We start from the raw sequence: 24253 nt of genomic DNA on the forward strand, positions 1-24253 counted from the left end.
GGGGCCGGAAAGATAGCACAACGTGTTTGTCTTGCAATCAGCCGATCCAGGACCTAAGATGGTTGGTTCAAATCCCGGCGTCCCATATGGTCCCCCGTGCCTGCCAGGAGCTATTTCTGAGCAGACAGCCAGGAGTAACCCCTGAGCACCGCCGGGTGTGGCCCAAAAACCAAAAAAAAAAAAAAAAAAAAAAAAAAAATACAGAGCAGGGGCCACAGAGGTGGTGCTAGAGGTAAGGTGTCTGCCTTGCAAGCACTAGCCTAGGACAGACCATGGTTCGATCCCAGGCATTCCCCCTCAAGCCAGGGGCGATTTCTGAGCAAATAGCCAGGAGTAACCCCTGAGCATCAAACAGGTGTGCCCCCCCCCAAAAAATACAGGGCAACAATATATAAAAAATAGAATGTCTATAGGACTTACGACTTACAGATTATTTCCAGGGATATTCAGAAATAAAAAAAGAACTGGATCTCTAACTACTTGAGTGAAAAGAATAAGACATCAACTTCAAAAATGCTTATTTTATGAAATGTGGCTTTTAAAAACAGTATTTCTAAAAATGTATCACATTTGACTTTAATTATGTATTAAAAGTACAAAAATAGCAAAATTAAATATTCTGTTTAATCTACATCTCTATCAACCCCTGCAGATGGTCCTCCAAGCATGACCATGTGCAGTCCTCGTGAATCCCTGGTGTCATCCGAAGCTGACAGATTTGGCCCATCAAGATCCAAAAACACTGCCAGAGTAAAAGAGAATTCTTGGCATTTTAGGGGCCAAGTATCACTGCATTCTCAATGGGGGGCTTTGGGCCCCTGTAGAAGGCAAAAACAAAAACTCACACATACACACACAAAATATATGTATATATAAAGTTTTTTACATATGTATAGATGAGACTGGGGTGAGGTGTATCAGCTGCTTTTTATATTAGTAACCTTGTAAAAAATGATCACTTAGAAATCTTTTTAAAATACTACCAATGCTCAGGCTCCTTAATAGTTACCTAATTTAACATTAGGATGAGCTAACATTTGTCAAAGGTCCTCATTTATAAGAGAACTACTAAATGAAATTTGTGTTTTAAAAACTGCATTGAATCAGCAATGCAAATTTTCTATTTCTACCTAGTTTCTGTATATGTCACAATAATCTTCATGAACACCATGTGTCTAATTAATTTCAAGAAAAAGAGACAGAAATAAATGTCCCTCCCAACTTTGAAGTGCAAGATGCTTTGTTACCCCTCCCCAGGCCAAATGCTAATCTTACCTGATGGCGAGGCCCACCCACTCCAGCCAGGGGTCTGTGGTTAATTAGAGGGGCTCGGGGAGGGGTGGAAAGAGAAGCTTCAGGAGAAGGACTCAGGATGGAGAGAGAGGAGACAGGATGGATGGTGCAGAGCACTTGAAGGAGGCTGCTTAAAGGTTAGTTGAGAAACCATGTATGATATGTTCCTGGAGGTTAGGGCCTTATATTAAAGCCTCATGTCTCCTGACTTCTACTGACTCCCTGTGGATCATTTCCTCACCGTCAACCTGATACCTACAGGCCCACTGGCTAAAAGGGGGTGTAGGCGCCTGGCCCAGAATGGCCTCACCATCCTTCCACCATCATCCACCACCATCAAGGACTCTTATTAATTTAATTAATACATCAACTATGCTTAATCTAGTTCGATTATGTAATTCTTGATATAAGAATGCAATTCTCATTGGTGTCTGATTTATAACTCTTACCTTGCTGAAGATGCAAATTTCATAGGTTGTGCATCATCTTTGTAAGTAAAAGACACAACTGCATATGGACATACATGTCTTGGTCGTCTTCTTAGCTCATCAAAGCCATACTCATAAAAATAATACTAAAATAAGAAAATGCAAAATAAAAGTCTGTATGAGGTCATGCAGTACAGAGAAAGGACTGGGAAGTTAACACAATGGATAAGAAACATGTTTTGCACGTGAAAGACTTCCAGTAAGACACCCCAGCACTCTATTGCCTTCTTCTTTCTTCCTGTCCCAATATCCCCCCAACCACGCACATCCACCCTCACATCCCTAGTGGCTTCCTTGTACGAGGAAGACCCTGGTAGACCTCCCCATCACTACTAGGCCCAAAGCAGCATTTGGATTCAGGTCCAAGCACTATCAGACCCTCACCCAAGGTTGCCAGGAAATGAGCAATGCTAGAGAAGCTCCTCCCAGCCTAATTTTTGAAAAAAGTAGAATCTGCCTAATATTTTAGAAATAATACTATTTAAGTCATTTTATGTGAAAGATCCCTAAGTACTACTTGTTAATTTAACTATAGAATTTGTACTTTATATTTGTATTATAACAAAATATTTTGGTTTTACATTTTTGGGTTTTAAAATAGTGAACTGTTTGTTTTTACTCAATCTTTTTTACTAGTCAACAATAACTTTGTAATATATTTTTTATTTATCAGATGCAAGGAACTTATAGGTATTATAATCCAAAAAGTATATATTTCTCAATGGTTAGCCACTAAAAAAAATCTCAGCAAATTTCCTCATTAAAAATGTTTTAAAGAAAGACTACACTATGAGGGTCAGTTCCGAAAACTAAATTTGATACCAAAAGTAAAATACTAGGTCTAAGGGTCTGAGAAAGGGACCAAGTAGGTAGTATAGTGTGTAAGGCTCTTGCCTTGCACACTGCTGGCCCAGTTTGATCCTCTAAGATCTCTCGAGCATCTCCAGGTAGTCCAAAAAACCCCAAAAAACAAACAAAAATAAATAAGGATCAGGCAGAAAAATAGTACAAAAGGTATGGCTGATCTCCAATTCAATAGCTATACTACACATGGTCCCGAGCACTACCAGAAATTTCTAATATAGAACTAGAAGTAAGTCCTGATCACTGCTGGGTATGGCTTCAAAACCATAATTAAGGGCTGAAGAGAGAGCATAGCGGTAGGGCATTTGCCTTGCAAGCAGCCGTGCAAGGACCAACAATGGTTCAAATCCCGGCATCCGGGCCCGGAGAAATAGCACAGCGGTGTTTGCCTTGCAAGCAGCCGATCCAGGACCAAAGGTGGTTGGTTCGAATCCCGCATCCTATATGGTCCCCCATGCCTGCCAGGAGCTATTTCTAAGCAGCCAGCCAGGAGTAACCCCTGAGCACCGTCGGGTGTGGCCCAAAAAAATAAAACAAACAAACAAAAGAAAAAAAATAATCAAATCCCGGCATCCCATAAGGTCCTCCAGCCTGCCAGGAGTGATTTCTGAGCAGAGAGCCAGGAGTAACTGGAGTGTTGCCAGGTGTGGCCCAAAAACCAAAAGAAATCAAAACCAAAATAAAATGAGGGTCAGAAAGAGAGCACAGCGATAGGGTGTTTGCTTTGCATGCAGCCGACCCAGGATGGACCCAGGTTAGATTCCCGGCAGTCCAGATGGTCCCAAGCCTGTCAGGAACGATTTCTAAGCAGAACCAGGAGTAACCCCTGAGTGTAGGCAGACGTGGCACCAGAACAGGGGGGGGGGGGCATCAAACATGAAATTAAATACAACCTACTCACAATATAAGGGTAGCATAGGGAGCTGGAGAGATAGCATGGAAGGTAAGGCGTTTGCCTTTCATGAGAAGGTCGGTGGTTCGAATCCCGGCATCTCATATGGTCCCCTGAGCCTGCCAGGAGTGATTTCTGAGCATAAAGCCAGGAGTAACCCCTGAGCACTACCAGGTATGACCAAAAAAAAACAAACAAAAAAAAGTAATAATAATAATAAGGGTAGGGTAGTCTGGGCTACATCTGGTTGGCTGTGCTCAGGGCTTACTCCTAAGAGTGCTCAGGAATCTCTCCTGTCGCTGCTCAGGGGACCAAATGGCAGTGATCAAACCAGGTTGGCTATATGCAAGGCCAATAACACCCTACCCTCTGTTCTATTGCTCCAGCCCCTTACTCATAATTTAATACCTATTAAGTCAAATGAAAAATTCTTAACTCTGTTAAGGGATTAGAAACACTGGTGATAAGGGGGTAGGGTAGAGCGATATATAGCACAGCAGACAGGGACTTTGCCTCGCACGTGGCCGAGCTGGGTTTGCTCCCCACCATCCCATATGGTTCCCCAAGCCTGCCGGGTGTGGGCCAAAAACAAAAACAAAGAAAAACAAAAAAAAGAAGAAACATTGGTGACAAGGGTAGCCAGTTCTTTTCATTTGTAACATCCACAGTGCCTCTATCCTTTAACTAAAAATAACATTCATTTAGTTGGGGTTTTACAACTTCTGATAAGTGAAATTAAAGTTAAAAATCATTTGTGCGTGGCGTTAAAGAGGAGGACTGCCCATCATAATCTATTTTCTCTTGGTAAATTATTGAGTCAATAATTTTGCTCTAAAAATGCCTGGAAATTTGGAGAAGCATGAAGTCAGTTTTCAAATTCTGTGAGAAAAATCCGTAAAGGTTACTAGCTACTAGTAACTACTGTCTCTAGAAAGTAATCATTCAGATGACTCTGATAAATCTAATTTTGCTAATAGTCCCAAGCAATAAAACTTACCCCCAAAGATTAAGAAATGAACAGGCCTAACAAATTACTCAAGGGGCTAGAGCATTATTTGAGGTGGGGCCTGGGTTAGATTCCGGAGGCCATAAGGTCTCCCTGATACCACCAGATAGGAATCTCTGCCAGAAATGTACAATGTGCACGAGAAGTCTCTCAGGAATCCTTCCCCCTCAGAAAAGGAAAGTAGAAAGAAAAATTAGCAAGAGGCCTGGAGGAACACTGCAATGGCATAATGACCGCCTCACAAATGTACGCCATGAGTTCAAATCCCTGGTGTCCACATGCACTAAGTTGTGATCCTAGAAGTTCTATTTATGCACTTACTAATCAATACCGCAAAAGATATGATTCCTAGGGAATATACCATCTAAAAATATATGCAAGTTCCGAAGCCAGAAAGCGTGACTCCTGATAAATATCTAAGTGAGCACTACAATCACAATGTGTGAGCTTCAGAGAATATATGTGCAAGTTCCACAACAGAAGAAACACAACACGAGTGAGCATGAGATGTCTTTCAAGCAGCCAGCTATGTATAAGCACCACTGCAGCATCAACAACAACGAGGGGAAGGTGATATTTAGGGGAAAAGGGAGCAAAATTAAATGCAAGAAAGAGCAAAAATGAATTTATATTAAATAAAAGTAAAAATGAAAGAAATGGTGCATTCTCAGGTTTGTACCACTACTCACAATTCATTGTACATTCATACGCACAAACTCTTTATCCTAGACCTAGAACTAGGATGGCGAACCTATGGCACACGTGCCAGCGGTGGCACGTGAAGGCCTTGCAGCTGGCACGCGGGAAAGTCCGCAATTAAGATACGCAGCGCATGCCGCATAGTTTTTAGATACTACAATCTTGTTATTAAGGTTTAATTGTCGTGCAGGCACTTTTGAAGAAATTCTATGGTTTTGTGCGGCAGTTTGGGCACGCGGGCTCAAAAAGGTTAGCCATCACGGTCCTAGAACATCCAGGGTCCTTGAGCACAGGCTTAAACTCTATGTGCTAACCCACATGTTGGCACATTGGCAGAATAAGTCCACCTATGCATCAGTTGGCTAAATCCATGTACGTAGAGAACCTGCATATACTCACGATCAATTTTCTACCAGGAGCAAGAGAGATCATGACCCCTTCTGTTTTTCTAGGACCACCATAGGTTTTTCATATTTAAGAGAATACTATTTTAAAAGTCAAACATCATAAAAATTCATGAATTAATATACTCTTAAGTATGTTTAGATCAACCCATATCTAAATAAAACTCAAAAGAATGGCAGTCATGGAACAGTGAAGCTTCAAATTCCATCCCCAATATTGCTCCACATGCCACATGAGATTCCAGTCACAATGCTCTTTGGAACCCCAGAGCATGCAACCAAGCCTGGTCATAACAACAAAAAGGTAAGGAAGGAGGAGTTTATAGTAAAATGTACTCTAAACGAAAATATCAACCTGGTGATACGGCTGAGTGGTAGTGTACATGCCTCAACAATGCCTCAAAACAAAACACAAAAACTTTGTCTGAGGAGCCAACGATGAAACATCTGGGCACAATTAACAAAAAGCAGTAAGAAACTATTGCAGAGTAGCAATGACATGAAAAATTCAGAGTCTAGACTGATCTGGTGGTAGCAAGAACTAAAAGGGACCTATAGTAAAGGATTTCGTGAGCAACAAATTGGGACCAACACTATAGACTCAGAAAACCTACCTGAGTAAGCTCATAAGCTCTGTAAGCCAAAAGTGATGTTATTCTATTAGCATTTTTGGACACGTGGCATTCATGTTTTGGTGTTGGGTCCAAAGCACTTTTATTTGTTGTAGAATCCAAACATTTTACACCCATGGAATCATAAATACTCTTTATTTTACCCTGAAACATAAAAAAAAAAATCTAAATCCAGCTACAACTTAACTATATATTGTATCACAGTATTACAGACTATTTCTTCAATATAAATCACCAATAAGTTTTTTCTTTAATATCAGGTAATAACACCCTAAACCTCTTAATTTAACTATAAAGATATTACTTATAATTAAATTAAAAAAATTTTTTTTGTTTTGTGGGCCATACCCGGTGACACTAAGGGATCACTCTCCCGGCTACGTGCTCATAAATCGCTCCTAGCTTGGGAGACCATATGGGACGCCAGGGGATGGAACCGTGGTCCGACGTAGGTTAGCACTTGCAAGGCAGACAGATGCCTTACTACAAACAACACTGCTCTGGCCGGGTAAATAAAATGTTTATTCACAATACTTTTCACTAAACTAAATGGCATCACTAATAAAAATTATCCTCATTTTCATCATTCTCTTTGAAAAGAAAATAATCTTAGATCAAAAATTGTAAACCGATTTCAAAATTATCTTTATCTTAGAACACTAGCAAAAATATAAATCTTTAACTTAATGAAACTTTAGAATCAACTAAATTGCAAACCAATTTTCACCTTTGATAGTAACAATAAATGGAGAAATTACCTTCATTATTTTAAAAATAACAACATCACCCACTGCCCCAGCTTCCAAGGGATTCACTTGTAATAAATCAGCATATCTAGAAAGATAAACACCTAGTGAAAAGAAAAAAATTTAAGAATTTGAATAAATAAGGCACAAGGACAAAAATTTCAAACATTTAAATAATAGAAAAAGGTGTTACTTAAGAAGTTTAAGGATAATAAAATTTAAGGACATTAAACAAAAATAAAAATTGAAGGGGTCAGAGCAGTGGTGCAAACAGTTAAGGTGTCCGCCTTGCATGCACTAGCCTAGGACGGACCACAGTTGATCTTTCCGTGTCCCATGTGGTCCCCCCAAGCCAGGAGCGATTTCTGAGCACACAGCCAGGAGTAACCCGAGAGTCACCGCGTGTGGCCCAAAAACAAAAAAAATAAAAATTTAAAAAAATAGGGGCCAGAGTGGTGGCGCAGAGCATAAGGCATCTGCCTTGTGTGCGCTAGCCTAAGAGGGACCAAGGTTCAATCCCCTGGCATCCCATATGGTCCCCCAAGCCAGGAACAATTTCTGAGCACACAGCCAGGAATAACCCCTGAGCTTTACCACGTGTGGCCCAAAAACGAATAAACAAACAAACAAATGGAAAAAACATGCAACTAAAGCAAACTTTTCAAATTATCTAGAAATACTGTAGATATTTCCAAAAAAATTATTTTTGTCAATTTGAGGAATGTGACTAAAACTAGTCTTATTTTTGGCAACCTGGAATAAATATATGAACTTAATGATGAAGACCACAGCAAAATTAGACTATAGTTGGTTTTAAATGACAATTTAAAGTAGAAAGAAAAAATAATTACCCATGGAAGGATTGCCAAGAATTGTTATTTTAGACTGGCCCACTTGTAATCCTTTTTCACATACACTTTGAACCTAAATAAAAAAAATATTATATTTTACAATTATAATACAAGAAACTTTGTAATGATTTTAAATAAAATATAAGCCTCTAAACTATGCACTATCTATATCACAGAAATTTATGTATTTTTCCAAATCACTAAATATCACTATGAAAAATGACTTGTGCTTCTAGGATAATCAGACATACAATCGAAATTCTTGCCATCCACAACTATAAACATTTCTTTTAGAAAAAATTAGAACCAGTATATTATTACTTATTTTGCTGTCTTGGTCACATTTAGTAGTACTCAGAGATCACACTCCTATTCTTTTTGTTTGTTTTGTTTTGGCTTTTTGGTTTTTGGGTCCCACCTGGCAGCGCTCAGGTTACTCCTGGCTCTACGCTCAGAAATCGCTCCTGGCAGGCTCGGGAGACCATATGGGATGCCGGGATTCGAACCACCGTCCTTCTGCATGCAAGGCAAACACACTACCTCCATGCTACCTCTCTGGCCCCCACACTCTCCTATTCTGTGCTTAGATGACTGACTATGCTGTGTCAGATATGGAATTCAGACTTTTTAATGCAAAGCATGGTGCTACGGCCCTTTAAGCTATCTCCTCATTCACATAAAAACATTTGAAGAGAAAGTAACTTGATCTAAACATCTTTTTTTTCTTCCAGTTTTTGGGTCATAGCTGTCAGCGCTTAGGGGTTATTCCTGGCTCTATACTCAGAAATCGCTCCTGGCAGGCTCGGGGGACCATATGGGATGCCAGAATTTGAACCACCGTCCTGTGCGTCTAAGGCAAACGCCTTACTGCTGTGCTCTCTCTCTCTGGCCCCTGATCTAAACATCTTTAAAGGAGAAAAAAAAAATAGCCCCTAGCCCATATTTATAAAAAATATGTTGAGTCTGAGATAATATAGAGTAGGCACTTGCCCTGCATGCAGCTGACCTCTGAAACCACATGGTATCCGGAGCAATGCCATGATTAATCCCCAAGCATAGAAGCAAAACAATCCGAGCATTGATGGATGTACCACAAAAAAAAAAAAAAAAAAAAAAAAAAGAAAAGAAAAGAAAAAGGAAAAAAAGAAAAACCAACTCAAATATGCAAGATAATCTTGGTTTTTTTTTTGTTGTTGTTGTTGCTTTGTTAGGTTTTTGGGCCATACAGCAATGTATAGCTCTGAACTCGGGACTTACTCCTGAATAGATTAGAGGACCATGTAAGATGCTAGAGACTGAACCCAGATTAGGTATATGCTAAGCAAGCACTCTACCCACTGTACTTATCTCCAGTCCCTCAGATAGTCTATTAAAGAAAAAATTATGCACAATACCGATACCAAGCACATTCTACATAAAGCGATTTCTGAGCGTCAAACAAGTGTGCCCCCACAAAAGAAAAAAACAAAAACAAAAAACCCAAGCACATTCTAAGAAAGAAAATGTGCAATTAGCAAATTTTTGTTTGTTTGTTTGTTTTTGGGCCACACCCGGCGGTGCTCAGAGGTTACTCCTGGTCTACTCAGAAATAGCTCCTGGCAGGCACAGGGGACCATATGGGACACCGGGATTGGAACCAACCACCTTAAGTCCTGGATCGGCTGCTTGCAAGGCAAACACCGCTGTGCTATCTCTCCGGGCCCAGCAGATTTTATTAAAAATAAATCATACAGGGCCAGGAGAAATAGCACAGCGACAGGGCATTTGCCTTGCACGCAGCCAATTCAGGATGGATGGTGGTTCAAATCCCGGCATCCCATACAGTCCTCCATGCCTGCCAGGAACCATTTCTGAGTTCAAAGCCAGGAGTAACCCAAGCGCTGTCGGTTGTGACCCAAAACCCAACAAAATAAAATAAAATAAATCATACAAGGGTAGAGGGATGTGGACATTCTGGCGGAAACGTGAGGAGTTGGAATATTATATACATGAAACCCTATTATTAATAAATAAATCTAGTGCTGCAAATAAAAGTTTTTAAAAATTCTTTAAAAATTAATTAGAAGATACCTCGTCCTAAAATTTTCTTCCATTTACACAAGAAAATATTATTTTATAATTATCTTACATTGTTAAATAACTATAAAATGAACAACAGTACAGCAAGTAAGGTGTTTGCCTTGCTTGAGGCTGAGTCTAATATCCAGCATCTCATATAGTCAGTCTCCCAAGTAACCCCTGAGCATCACATCACTGGGTGTCCTCTCACTAAATAAATATTTGTGAAATTTGTAACTCACAACAAAAAATACTCAAATTATAGGGGTGTTTTTTTATTTGTTTGGTTTGGTTTTTGGGTCACACCCGGTGACGCTCAGGGGTTACTCCTGGCTATGTGCTCAGAAACCGATGCTGGCTTGGGAGACCGTATGGGACACCCCACGGTCCGTCCTAGGCTAGCGCAGGCAAGGCAGATGCTGTACCGCTTACACCATGCTCCGGCCCCAATATGTCTTATTTTTAAAGTCAGAAATCATATACTAGGCCTCACACATACGATACAAATTTCTTTATAAGATGGGTTTAAACAAAAATAAATTAAATTTAAAAAATGGGTTTTGATACTCACCTCATAACGATCAACCATTAGAAAGGCATAGGATTCTGAAAGTTCTTTATCTAAACGACCATCAAACTTCAGCTCTCTTCGCTTTTCAGTAAACTGAAATTAAATACAAACAACTCCTTAGCATGCAATTACATTTCTTTTCAAGTTTATACTTTTTTTTTTTTTTTTTTAGTTTTTGGTTTTCGGGGCCACACCCGGCAGTGCTCAAGGGGTTACTTCTGGCTCTGTGCTCAGAAATCACTCCTGGCAGCCTTAGGGGACCATATGGAGTCAAACCCTGGTTCATCCGGTTTTGGCCACATGCAAGGCAAATGCCTTATCACTGTTGTCTCCCCGAATCCCCTCCAGCTTATATTTCCCAAAATTTTCACAAACTTATTATAAATCTACCAAATTATTTTTCTCTTCCTATAGTTTCAAGCTTTCACTTCCCACTGTTAAAATTGGGCCAGGCCCTTATAATAAAACCAACATCCACACCCAATTTTTACCTACTTTAACTAATTTTATTTCATTTTATTTTTTTTGGTTTTTTTTTTTTTTTTTTTTTGGTCACACCTGGCAGCGCTCAGGGGTTACTCTTGGCTCTATGCTCAGAAATTGCTCCTGACAGGCTCAGGGGACCATATGGGACGCCAGGATTCGAACCACCGACCCTGTACATGCAAGGCAAACGCCTTACCTCCATGCTATCTCTCCAGCCCCTATTTTAACCAAATTGTTATTAAAAATTTTACCACTGTTCAATTATCCTATATAAGTACGTATCTTAGAAGAGGAGGATAGGGAAAGCTGGGCCACACACGACAGTGCTCACAAATCACTCTTGGTTGCCCTCAAATGAATGAATACAGTGCTACAGCAAAAGCCTTACTCCTGCATTTATCGAATTTTACGAACTTTATTCGTACTGCCAAGTATACAAATACATGCTCTGCACATATTGTCAAGATAGAAGAGTATATTGGTCTTACGTAGTTAAACTGCATACCACCATATACTAACCATATACTAATGGTTTTCCCTTGTGGATACAAAACAATTATGTCCAAAAAATGGATATTTTTACATGCAGTGTTTAGAAATGTACTGCTAATAATTTTTTAATTTTCATATAAAATTAACAAACTCATATTTTCTAAGTTCTACTGGTAATATTAAGGCAATTTATTCACAAGGCAATAAAAATATAAAGGCAAGAAAAGCAGCACACATTTTATCATCATCTAATTTAGACATACTGCTTCCATTCAATTAAGACATACTTCAAGAGACAGGACGGAGGCACTGGCCCTTCATGTGGCCAAGCCCTAGTTTGAACTGCATATGGTCCCGAGCATAGAGCCAGGACTAGGCCTGAGCACTGCCACATGTGGCACAACTCTCTTCCTTTCACTCCAAAACTAACAAATTGCTATTATATATGAAATAACATGTAAGTAAATAACATTCACTCACTCTAGACATCCTTTCAAAAGTTAAATACAATTTATTCAAATGTCCACTAGAAAGCAACAAAAATTGCTGATATTTCTAAAATACCGTTTACAAAAATTGGGGCATTCCCATTGGGGGCCCAGCCAAAGGTAGAGTAGTGGAGAGTGGCATACAATGCCAGGTACAGAATTCGGATAGATGTCTATGCAAGGCTTCCACTTGAGTTCTATCACTTCAGCTAATCTCCAAAATGCTTAAAAATACTTAAATATCATAAAACCAAATACTTAAATATCGCAGTTGTTTTTTTTTTCTTTTTGGGTCACACCCTGTGGCACTCAAGGGTTACTCTTGGCTCTGTGCTCATAAATCGATCCTGGCAGGCACAGGGGATCACGTGGGATGCCAGGATTCGAACCACCATCCATCCTCGATTGGGTGTGTGCACACCCTACCGCTGTGCTATCTCACCGACCTCAAGTATCTTAGTTCTATTAACTCAGATTACATATGCTCGCTTTTCCTAAATCAGCACTGAAATAGAATAAAATTTAAATTCACAGGGCTGGAGCGATAGCACGGAAAATAGGGCAGGGGTCTCAAACTCAATTTACCTAGGGGCCGCAGGAGGCAAAGTTGGGGTGAGGCAGGGCCGCATAAGGGATTTCACAAAAAAAAAAAAAAGTCCTCAAACATCATTAACAGTTTTAATTATTTCTTCTGAACATGAATAGAACATTGAGTGAAGATCATGAACAGTTCTTCTGAACATGGCATCTTTGGCCTATTCCTTGCTGCCAGATACTTGACAGCGCTTCTTCTCACAAATCTGAACCACATTTGGCTTTAGAGAGGAAGCAATTGAGACCCTCAGTATGGCTTGAAGATGATCATCATTAAGTCTACACCTGTACTTTGAATTATTGAAGTTCAATGTGGAGAATAACTTTTCACACAAATATGTTCTCCCAAAAAGGGACATGGTGCGCTTGAACATTCGAGAATGATCAGGGAAGCTGGGGGGCAATTCTCTCAAAAATTGCCCATGCATGTCTGCTTTTCCACTAATCTCCCTGAACTTGGCTTTGAGATCAGAGTTGCATTGCAGGTCAATGAGCTCCATCTGAAGCACAGGAGGGGCATTTTGCACATCAAAGGAAAAGGGGTCCACAAAAATTTGGAAACTGGCTCTGTGCTTTTTGAAGTCTGCAAATCTGTGATCAAATTCCTTCGCTAGCTTAAAAATAGCATCAACATATTTCTCACCACTGAATGGTATGCCTGCATCCACAAGTTCCTTGCATGCTGGGAAATGGCAAAGGTTTGTCTGAGAGAGCTGGGATTTCCATAACACAAGTTTTGTGGAGAATGCTCTCACGCTGTCATAGGCAGCCCTGATAAGCTGCCCCGGGCCTTGTAACATCTTGTTTAATACATTCAGCTTATGTGTGATGTCAACAAGAAAAGCTAAGTCCATGAGCCATTTGTGATCACTCAACCCAGAAACAGCGTTCCCAACCTTCTCTATGAAGGCTTTCACTACTTCTCTCAACTCAAAAAATCTTTTCAGGACATTTCCCCTGATGAGCCAACGTACCTCTGTGAAATAGAACACATCTCCATATTCTGACTCCATTTCCTCTAAAAAAGCACGGAACCTACTGTGCTTTAAGCCCCTGGATCTGATTTGGTTGATGCATTTCACAACAACAGACATCACATTGTCACAGGGCAGGCATTTACTGCAAAGGGCCTGCAGATGGCTAATGCAGTGAAGAGCAATGGCCTTCTCTACACCCTCCTCTTCAAGTTTTTTTTGTTTTGTTTTTTTTTGGGGGGGGGGGCCATACCCGCAGTGCTCAGGGGTTACTCCTGGCTGTCTGCTCAGAAGTAGCTCCTGGCAGGCACAGGGGACCATATGGAACACCGGGATTCAAGCCAACCACCTTTGGTCCTGGATCGACTGCTTGCAAGGCAAACACCGCTGTGCTATCTTCTCCCGGCCCTCAAGTTTTTTTTTGAACAAGTGCCACCAGTCCATTTTTCCTCCCTGTCATCGATGGCGCTCCATAGGTTATTATTCCAACAAACCTCTTCCATGGCAAACCTGAATTCTCAATGGCATCACACAGATGCCAAAATATCTCATTAGCGGTGGTCTGGCCATTCATTAGAATTATTGTGAGCAGCTCCTCTGTCAATTCAAAATTGCAATCAACACAACGGACATACATTGTGAGCTGCACAGTGTCTGTTATATCTGTGGCCTCGTCAAGAGCAACTGAGTATGCATCAAAACATTTGGCTTTCTCACACAGTTGATGTCACTTGACATGTCAGAAATGCGCTCTGCCACAGTGTTGGCAAAAAGGCTGATTTTGCTAAAGATGACCTTTCTTTTCCGGACAGATAATACTGGCAGCCTGTAACATGCCTTTTTTAACAAACTCTCCTTCTGTGAATGGTTTCCCTGCCTTAGCAATCATCTCACTAACCATGTAACTAGCTTCGACTGATGCAACATTCTCTTTGTTTGCTTTCTTGAAGAAATCTTGTTGCCTCATTAGACATGCTTTAAGACTTGCAACCCCCTTGGCTCTCTCATTTCCTTGATATTTTGCACATTCCTCAGCATGTTTAGTTGAATAATAGCATTTCAAGTTGTATTCCTTGTGCACTGCAACTTTCTCTGAGCAAATAAGACATGTGGGGATGCCCCTGTGCTCAACAAATAAATACTGCGTCTCCCACTTTTCCTGAAATTGTCTGTGCTCGCCATCAATCTTTCTCTTCACTGCAGGCTTTGATGAAGTCATGATGAAGGTATGACAAAATCTAATTCTGTAATAAACTTCTTTCCCTTAGGCCTCCGATAATGCAAGGGACAGCGGGCAGGAGCAGCAGAAATGACGTCTGTGCTAGGTGCAAAGTATTCGCGATTATTCGCTTACCAATTTTCGCAATAAAAAATCTCATTAGTAAGAAAAAAATTCATATTAAACGGAACTGCTTGGGGTATGCGAATGTTTAATGCGATTTTTTCTTACTAATGCGATTTTTATTGCGATTATTCGGTAAGCGAATAATCGCGAATACTGCAATATTTGAAGGCCGGCTGCGGGCCACAAAATGTTGTACGGAGGGCCACAAATGGCCACAAACGGCCCACGGGCCACGAGTTTGAGACCCCTGCAATAGGGCATTTGCTTTGATTGTGGTCAACCCATGATCCCTGGCATTCCAATATGGTCCCCCAACCTGAACGGAGTTTGGTTCCCCCAAAACATTTTTTAATTCACTATCTAACCATTCTTCTATTTATTTTGTAAATTCTACTGACAGTTCATTCACAAGACAATAAAAAGAACATATAGACTCAATTAAAAAAAGTACTCAGGGGCCGGAGCAACAGCACAGAGGTAGGCATCTGCCTTGCATGCAGCTAACCCGGGATGGGCCTAGGTTCGATCCCCAGCATCCCATATGGTCCCCTCCAAGCCAGTAGCGACTTTTGAGCACAGAGCCATAAGTAATAACCTGGGTGCCACTGGGTGTAGCCCATAAAAAAAAAAAAAAAGGTTCAATGTATTATCATTGTAGTTATCACTGTATTATCATCCAATTTAGACATGCTTCCATTCATTTAAGACATACTTAAATGTTATGATTTTATAATTAAGCCAATACACAATAAGTCATTATTTCACTAAAATTATTTATTTTTGCACTCAAGGCTTAATTCTGATTGTGTTTGGGTTACACTGGAAACCGTATGTGGTACCAGGGATCAATCAAGTCAGCTACAGCAAAAGCAAGGCAATTTAAAGACAATAACCCTAAAACTCATATAATCATCAGTTTTAGTCACATTTTACATAATTACACATAAATTTAACAGAGTAACGAAAAGTGGGTTATGGGGGAATGTCATATGAAAACTTGTTTTCCCTCCCATAATTTGACTTTACTAAAACCTCCTGGCATTTTTAGGAAAAAGGAAAAGTAAATTCCATGCTAGTAATCTGTTCTGATTGATAGGAATAATAGGTACAACTTAAAACATACCTCCTTCTCCAAAAGTTCATTGTGTATCAAGCAAGCACGTTTGTAGTTAAAATTTGTTACAGAGGCTGGTTCAAGGTAAGATGAGTGTAGAATATTTAAGATATCTTCAAATTCTCGAGAGCCCGGAGTTAATGTCTGGAAAAGTGCTAAAATAAAAAATAATAATTTTAACATTTCATTTAAATTTAAAAGTTTTAAGTCTATTTATTTAAGTTAAAAAAAATTAAGAGGTATTCAAGCTATCTAATACGCCATGCACTAATATGATGCTTATTGAAGAAAAATTAAAATCAGTTGCCAGTTTCTTTACCAATGAGCATCTGTCAGTATACATGCAGACAAGGTGGTTACTATTTTGCAAATCTACTTTTAAACAACCCATATTGTTAAGTAATTCTAAGTCAGTATATATACTCAACTTGTTTGAACTGTGGTAGTAATAAATCTTTAAAAAGCCTTTAGATTAAATGATAAATTGTAAATGCTAATGGGACCTTATACCATGAACATTATCATAATGACCTGGCTCAGGCCTCAGAAGAATGGGCATTCTCCATTCACCTCTGAACCAGGGATGCCATCTACGAAACAACCAAGGTTGTCTATAACATCACCTGGAAGCAATCCTCTACCGCTGCTCTGACATCGACCTACTCAAAAGAGACTTCCCTTAATACCAAGAAGACTTAACAACAACGACCTGCTTTCAGGACAGGGCTCTCTGCACTGCCCTCTAATTGTGAGGTGAAACTAGAGGACATTTCACATCATCCTGACTACAGAAACCTGACACCAACAACAGCGACTGTGTGAAAAATAAAAGTGTATTGGCACATGACTTGGGTTGGACAACCTAGTATGCCTGGAGCCTAGAGTTGGTCTTATGCCAGAAAACTTCAGGGGTAAGGTCTCCTTGTATTTAGGTCAAGGCTTTTCCTTTCCATATTTTGCTGGGCCTATACAAACAACAATTGCCACTCTAAACATCGTTTTTTGCTGTGCTCCTTTGACTCTAATCCTTAAAAAAAAACCACTTAAACCAGGGGTCCTCAAACTTTTTAAACAGGGGGCCAGCTCACTGTCCTTCAGACTGTTGAAGGGCCAGATTATAGTAAAAACAAAAATTATGAACAAATTTCTATGCACACTGCATGTATCTTATTTAGAAGTGAAGAAACAAAATGGGAATAAATACAATATGTGGCCCGCGGGCCGTAGTTTGAAGACCCTTGAACTTTTGAGGTTAACTTAAACTAATATGCATGTACATGGAACTATGCCTTCAATGTTAAAGGAGTTACATAAATTTTGTGGCTTTCGATTTCTTTGTGTACTGCTAAGAAATGTTAAAATGTACTACAATCTGGAGACTTGAGGGGTAAAGTAATTGTGCATGGGTTTTAGTTTTCTTAATGTTCTTTGGATTTCTTCTTAGAATTCTGTTTATGGGTGATGGTCTTCCCACTGTAACTTTACCTTGTCCTCTTTCTTTATATCTTTGTTCTCATAATAAATAATAAATTTTAAATGCTATAATACTCATTGGTGTAAACAGTGAGTGACTAAGAACATTTAAGGGTTTATGCCATGATTGTTTGGCTCTCAATATTTAAATTAGTATTAAATAAACAGTAATCTACTAGCTTCTTATGTTACCAATATAACATGCAAGACATTTAAAAATTAAGACAGTGATTGAGATTTAAGACATGAAATTTTGAAGTCAGATCTGGACTAAAATACCAGATGTTGCATTTACTGGTTTTGTAGAGGACCTTAGGTAAAAAAAATCACTTAACTAAACGTAAGTTCCCTTCTCTAATCTGTGAAATGCTACATGTCTCACTAGAAAACACCTTTTCTGATACAGAAACAAAAAAATGTGGCCCAATCCATCAACTATTCCAAGCCACATTTAATTTTTAAAATACTGAAATAAAATATTAATTCCATTCTTGAATATAAAACCTCAAAATTGCCTTTTCTACATGAATTGTACTATTTCACACATCAAATCTATCACATTAAGACCATTAAATCTATCACTCTCACAATCACTTAAATCTATTACTTTCCAATACCATTCCAAAATCAGATTTCTACTTGTACAAAGACTTAAAGGTAACAGACAACGATTAAGTAGTACTCTGTTCCTACATATAATCATCAGGTCTTAAAGGGCGGAACATACCAATAATTACCAACAAAGCCATAAATGCACTCAGGAATTTGATTGCAAGCTCTATGAAAGAACGAACTGTATCGGAACTTTTCATTACTTTATCTCAAACTAGTAATAAGGGACCAGAGTGATAGCACAGGGGGTAGGATGTTTGCCTTGCACACAGCCGACCCAGGTTTGATCCCTGGTATCCCATGTGGTCCCTCAAGCATGCCAGGAGTGATTTCTGAGTGCAGAGCCAGGAGTAAACCCTGAGCAATGCCAGATATGGCCCAGAAACAAACAAGAAAAAAGTAATTCAAACTGAGAACATAGGGGCCGGAGCGGTGGTACAAGCAGTAAGGCGTTAGCCTAGGACGAACCACTGTTCAATCCCCTGGAGTCCCATATGGTCCCCATCCCCCAAGCCAGGAATGATTTCTGAGCACATAGCCAGGAGTAACCCCTGAGCATCACTTGGTGTGGCCCAAAAACAAACAAACAAATAAACAAAAACAACTGAGAACACATACCCCAGTTTAAGGACTGAAAATGAGAACAAAAATTGTGAAGAATTTTCTTTATGTTGAATTCAAATATATTTTACAACAACGATCATTTTAGTCTCACGAATTCAATAACTCAGTAATAAGAAAAACAAAAACGCAAAAAAAGACATTATATCTTAAGTCAGAATAAAAACATTTTCTTTGTCACATCTTTAACCAAATTAACTTAGCAAGATTTCAAATAATCTCTGCAGATTTTACATTTTGAAAGGGCAAAGAATAACTTAAGTTGGATTTCATATACTGATTTTTGTAACAAGTGACTTCAAATGAAATGTACCAAAAGCATCACATGCCATTAATTTTATGAAATTCCTTGTCAGTCATTTTCTTCCATTACATTGCCAACACTGTTTCAAATAAGTGAAGTTAGTTAAGTCACATAAACTTTATGGACTATTTAACATTTCTGTTCCATTTCAAAGCCAGATCCTATAGTTGCATCTAAGTAACTCAATTAGCATTATCATGGTGAGAAAATGTACAAATACAGTAAAAAGGCACAAGATTACTGATTTTGTTAGGTTGAGCCAGAATTTTCTTCTTCCCAATCTTTTTTTGGTTTTGGTCCACACTCTCAGAAATCGTTCCTGGCAGTTATCAGGAGACCATACAGGATCCAGGGATCAAACCTGGGTCCGTTGGTGCTATCATTCCGGGCCCTCCCAATCATTATTTCTACAAAAATTACTTGATGCCACAGCTGTTTTTAAGGAGTTTGAATGATGGTGCTTGTGTTATTGGTAATTAAAATTTTGACAAGTTTATGCTCTAATTATATACTGAAAAGGAATTTCACTCTGTCCTTGATTGGGGGGGAGGGAACACACCTGGCAGCGCTCAGAGGTTACTCCTGGCTCAGGGCTCAGAAATCACTCCTGCCAGGCTCCGGGGTCCATATGGGATGCAGGGGATCATACCCGAGTCCAGCCCGGGTCAGCCACATGCAAGGTAACAGCCCTAGGACTGTGTTATCCAGTCCTCAATTCTTTAACAATAGGTATGTATACCCTAATCAACAAGTCCTATCACTTCCTACATAAACATTATGTAAGATAAATGCAACCTTATTCAAGGGCAATTAAGTGAAGAAATAATAATTTGACTACCCAAATGGGGGAGCTGGATAAAATACTTTAATGCTAATCATTTCACTTGGGTACCCATTATTCTCCAGATTCTGACAGCTAGAGTCCAGTCATTAGATCATTAATCCTTTCCAATGCTATACCAACAGGTTGGCAAAATCAAGGCCAGAGTGAGAATAGTACAGCAGGTAAAGCACCTGGTTTGCAAGAGGCCAATCTGGGTTTGATCTCTGGCATCCCAGATGGTCCCCGGAGTCAATCAGAATAAATTTTTGAGTGCAGTCAGGAGTAACCTCTGAGCTCCACCAGGTATGGCCCAAAAGCCAGAGTTGGAAAAAATAAATGGTCAAGACCACTCTGACTTTCATTATGTGCATTTCACAAATGAAACAGAAAGGTAACAGCTGACTTGGGCCCAGACTTTACAAGTAGTTAATGAATGTAAGGGACAGCAAGAATTCAGAGGCTTTCCAGCTCGAAATCGTATATACAGAACTGTTAGTAAAAGAGAAAGGTGTGCAATTTTAAGTTAAAAAAAAAAAAAAAAGTTGGGTGCTGAAAAGTAATATAACAGCTGGTTACCTTGCACATGACCAACTGGAGTTTGATCCCCAAAAATCTGATATGCTCTCATGGACCTATCAGGAGGGATTTCTGAACAGAGCCAGGAGTAACCTGAGTGCTGCCAGGTGTGGCTCAAAAAACGATTAAAAGGAAAAGTATGCATATCTAAGAGATGAAAAATACCAGTCTAAAAACTGGAAAAATCAATGTCTCACTTACCCAGGAAATCATGGTGAACAGTTATCTCCTCTAAGTCTCTTTCCTTTCTTAGTACAGTTATCAAGCTCATAAATTCCAGCCTTTTGGTTTATAAGGTTAACAGCAATAACAATCTTTGCATATTAATATATAACTGTGCTTATTTATAGAATTTTGAAAAGTATTTTAGAAAGGCCAGTGATTTGTCCCTAACAGAAAAAACTGACTATAGTCATTTTGTAAAACTTGAAAATGTAGGAAAACTTCAAATTTATAACTCAAGAGGCCATATTATTTCACAGAATTAGAACTAGAATCCATGCCTGATCACTAGTCTGTTCTACCAACAGATTCAGAATTTAAGTAGTTGAAATATAAAATTTCTCTCAAAATAGTCTTGTGCCTTAGTCAAAGAAACATTTTCCTTATTTTTAACAATTTAGCGTGTAGTATCATCTCTTTGTATCAAGATATGTATATGCGGGACCTGAGTGATAGCAATGGTAGGGTGTTGGCCCTGCATGTGGCCAACCAGGAATGGCCCTGGTTAGATCCCCGGCATCCCTTAGGTCTCCTGAGCCTGCCAGGGGCTATATATATATATATATATATATATATATATATATATATATGCAAATAACCCATATGTATGTATAGGTAAAAATAAGTTAAAACTTTTCAAAGATGGATCATGGGGGGGGGGTCAATATAAAATACATTCGAATTTAAAGTAACTCGGAAAAAATACCAAATTAATTAGCAATGAGACTGAAAATCACATGATCTGCAATTCCAATTCCACTTCAGTACTAACATGGCAACATGACAATGTCCACTGGTTCCTCACAGTAATTAATCTGTTTTAAAAATAACTTTAATTCTGGGGCCGGGCGGTGGCGCTAAAGGTAAGGTGCCTGCCTTGCCTGCGCTAACCTTGGACGGACCGCGGTTCGATCCCCCGGTGTCCCATATGGTCCCCCAAGCCAGGAGCAACTTCTGAGCACATAGCCAGGAGTAACCCCGGAGTAACCCCTGAGCGTTACTGGGTGTGGCCCAATAAAATTTAAAAAAAAAAAAAAGAAAAAAAAAAATAACTTTAATTCTAATAAAACTGATAGACACATTTTAAGAATGGATATTCCATCTCTAAGCCAAGATTGAACACAGTGTACAATTAAGGAATGTATATGCTGGCAGAGATCTAAAGATGGGAACAAATATTAAAATGTTGGGGTTTTGGTACTGGAAAGGAAGTAAAAAAAATGTATCTCTATTACTTAAAACTTATGTGCTCTAATTAAATGTTTGATGTGGATTAGTGGGGTCTGCTTGCATTTTCAAGATTTTTTTAATTTGATTTTATTGTCTTCTGTCTCTATTTTATGGGTCTCTATGTTACTTAGGACCTATTCATTCACATACAACTACTGCCAACAACATGCACACTTAAGAACGCTCCCCTGCCCAGTCTGCCCAAAGGTTTAAAGACCATTAATTGCAAAGATTACAGGGGAAATCTCTGCCTGAGGAGCCAGAGATAGAACCGTGGGTGGGGCAGTTGCCTTGCATGCAGCTAACCTGGGTTCAATCCCTGGCATCAGGTAAGAAAACATTAGCCAATAAGAAGTTAAGAAAATGAATCTCAATACTTCATTTTCCTAGAACTTTGACAAAGAAGTTTTATGAAATGTTATTATCAATTTTAATCTAAGTCATAATTTAGGTTTCGGAGCCAAGAAAGCTTAGTGAAACATCTGGTAAATTGTAAATTGTTTTACAATTTGGCTAAGAATAGCATCACTAATAAAGATGTACACATACTTCTAGAGCAAAATCTTACAGTATAGGTTAATCCGTCAGTACTGTTGAATGTCCTAACTTTATAATACTCGATTATCATTTTCCTTTTTTGGGGGGAAGACCACAACATACAATGTTCAGGGCTTATTCCTGGCTCCCATTTTGCTCAGGGCACACTGCTGGTATTCTCAGGGGACCAGACTGGGTGCCAGAGCAGCCAAAAGCAAGCACTTTACCCATAGTATTACTGCTCTGATCCATCAAATATCATTATTGAATCTCAAAATTCTGCAGGGATAGGTATACTAATACTTCTAAATCCAACTTTTCATAAACAAAAATTTTAGCAGGGCTGAAGAGATAGTACAGAAGTCATGCCTCTTTCCTTCCAAGTGGTGACCCCAGTTTGATCCCTGGCCCTACATATGGTCCCCAAGAGCAGAGTCAAAAGCAAGCCCTGAGCATCCTGGGTGTGGACCAAGTCCCTGAAAATCCTTAAGTACCTAACAACTATCTTCAGATTTGAACTCCCTTTACTCGGTAACCTTGGGCAAAATATTTAACCTCTAGGTACTGGTTTTCCACATGTCTAAAATGGAAATATTATCTACCACGTAAGGTTTTCAAGATTTAGTTAAGATGTGCAAACTGTCAACAACTTATCAAGCACAACAAAGTGCCATTTTAATCGAATCCGAATAGCAGTCATTTGGAATGCCATGCTAGTCTAAGACCATGAAAAACAAGTTCTAAACAGCATCTACTTTCAAGATACCAATCATTTCAAACCTCAATGTTAAATTTCCCTCGAAAATTGTCAAAGGTCTGCAATATTTTAAAGCGAATACAACAGAATCTTTGATACCTGGCTCAAAGGGATCTACTGAAAATGACCTAAAATCCATGTGACTCAAGACTAATTCCTTATCAGAATCTGTAAAGTGATATCCTTTATAGAGGAGATAATATTGCCATGCCCAAAGTATCGCTTCAACAAAAGCAGTTTAAAAAATAGTGTCTTCAATTTCTTCACTAAGTTCTATCACCAGGCACTACCCATCATCCAAGTTGGATATGAAGTCCATGATGGCAAAATAGCTGCCTATTTTTAAAAAGCTCAGTTAAAATCGTCACATGTTAAACTAGACATCCACTTCACCAAGCATAAAAAAAGTCCAGGCCATTCCAGTTTCCTTGGTATAACCTCCCTGAGAAAACGAACCACCTTTTGTCTCAAGTAATGATGGTTAAGAAAAAATTTCCCCAAGGAATGTCAGGCTCTGGAGGAAAAACAACAAGGTTTTATATTTCCTAATCCTCTATAATTATACTCACTTTTAGTCTGTTCAATTTCAGTCTATTTTGCAGTAACATCTGGATACATCTAATTAAAAGCACACAATGCCTTTTGACATTTCCCAGTCCACTGTTTTCATACTGAACTGAGACTTTTGAGGTCATATTTGGGTGCTCTTGCAAGTAAAATGATTTATTATACTTTTGGCCACTTAAAACCTTCAAAGAACATAGACGTAGGGCTAAGGAGATAGCTCTATGGCTGGAGAATATGCCTCGCATGGAGGAGGCCAGGATTTGATTCGTGGAATCACATTCATGATCTGTCTGGCAAAGAGCTGGGATCTACCCCTGGTGGTCCAAAAGCCAATCACAAACCAAAAGTAAGAGATTTTCCAAGTTTTATTAGGTGTTAGTAAAAGGTCAACCTCCTACCTCATAACCAGTGCCCAGTGGAAGGTATTTCCAAATATCCCAAAGGATACCAATGGAAAACCTGGGCATCTCAAAGGTAGGATCCCACTTGAAGTCGGTAAACCAATACTGCCCATCTGGCCTTTACAAGTCTCCT

General features: G+C 39.2%; 1 protein-coding gene across 2 annotated transcripts in view; it reads right to left on the reverse strand.

Annotated features, from left to right (window-relative positions):
- Nucleotides 1-16190, reverse strand: part of TASOR (transcription activation suppressor) — a 50886-nt gene extending 34696 nt beyond the window's left edge. For both annotated transcript variants that reach the window (XM_049776154.1, XM_049776155.1), the window contains exons 1-6: nt 16007-16190; nt 10505-10597; nt 7876-7948; nt 7037-7128; nt 6261-6422; nt 1743-1867 (exon numbers count right to left, since the gene is read on the reverse strand). In XM_049776154.1, the coding sequence (XP_049632111.1) occupies nt 1743-1867; nt 6261-6422; nt 7037-7128; nt 7876-7948; nt 10505-10597; nt 16007-16180 (719 nt within the window). In that variant the 5' untranslated portion in view covers nt 16181-16190. The remainder of the gene's footprint in view (nt 1-1742; nt 1868-6260; nt 6423-7036; nt 7129-7875; nt 7949-10504; nt 10598-16006) is intronic.
- Between the last annotated feature and the right edge of the window lie 8063 nt (nt 16191-24253).

This window comes from Suncus etruscus, chromosome 7, assembly GCF_024139225.1.
Source record: "Suncus etruscus isolate mSunEtr1 chromosome 7, mSunEtr1.pri.cur, whole genome shotgun sequence".
NCBI lineage: Eukaryota > Metazoa > Chordata > Mammalia > Eulipotyphla > Soricidae > Suncus > Suncus etruscus.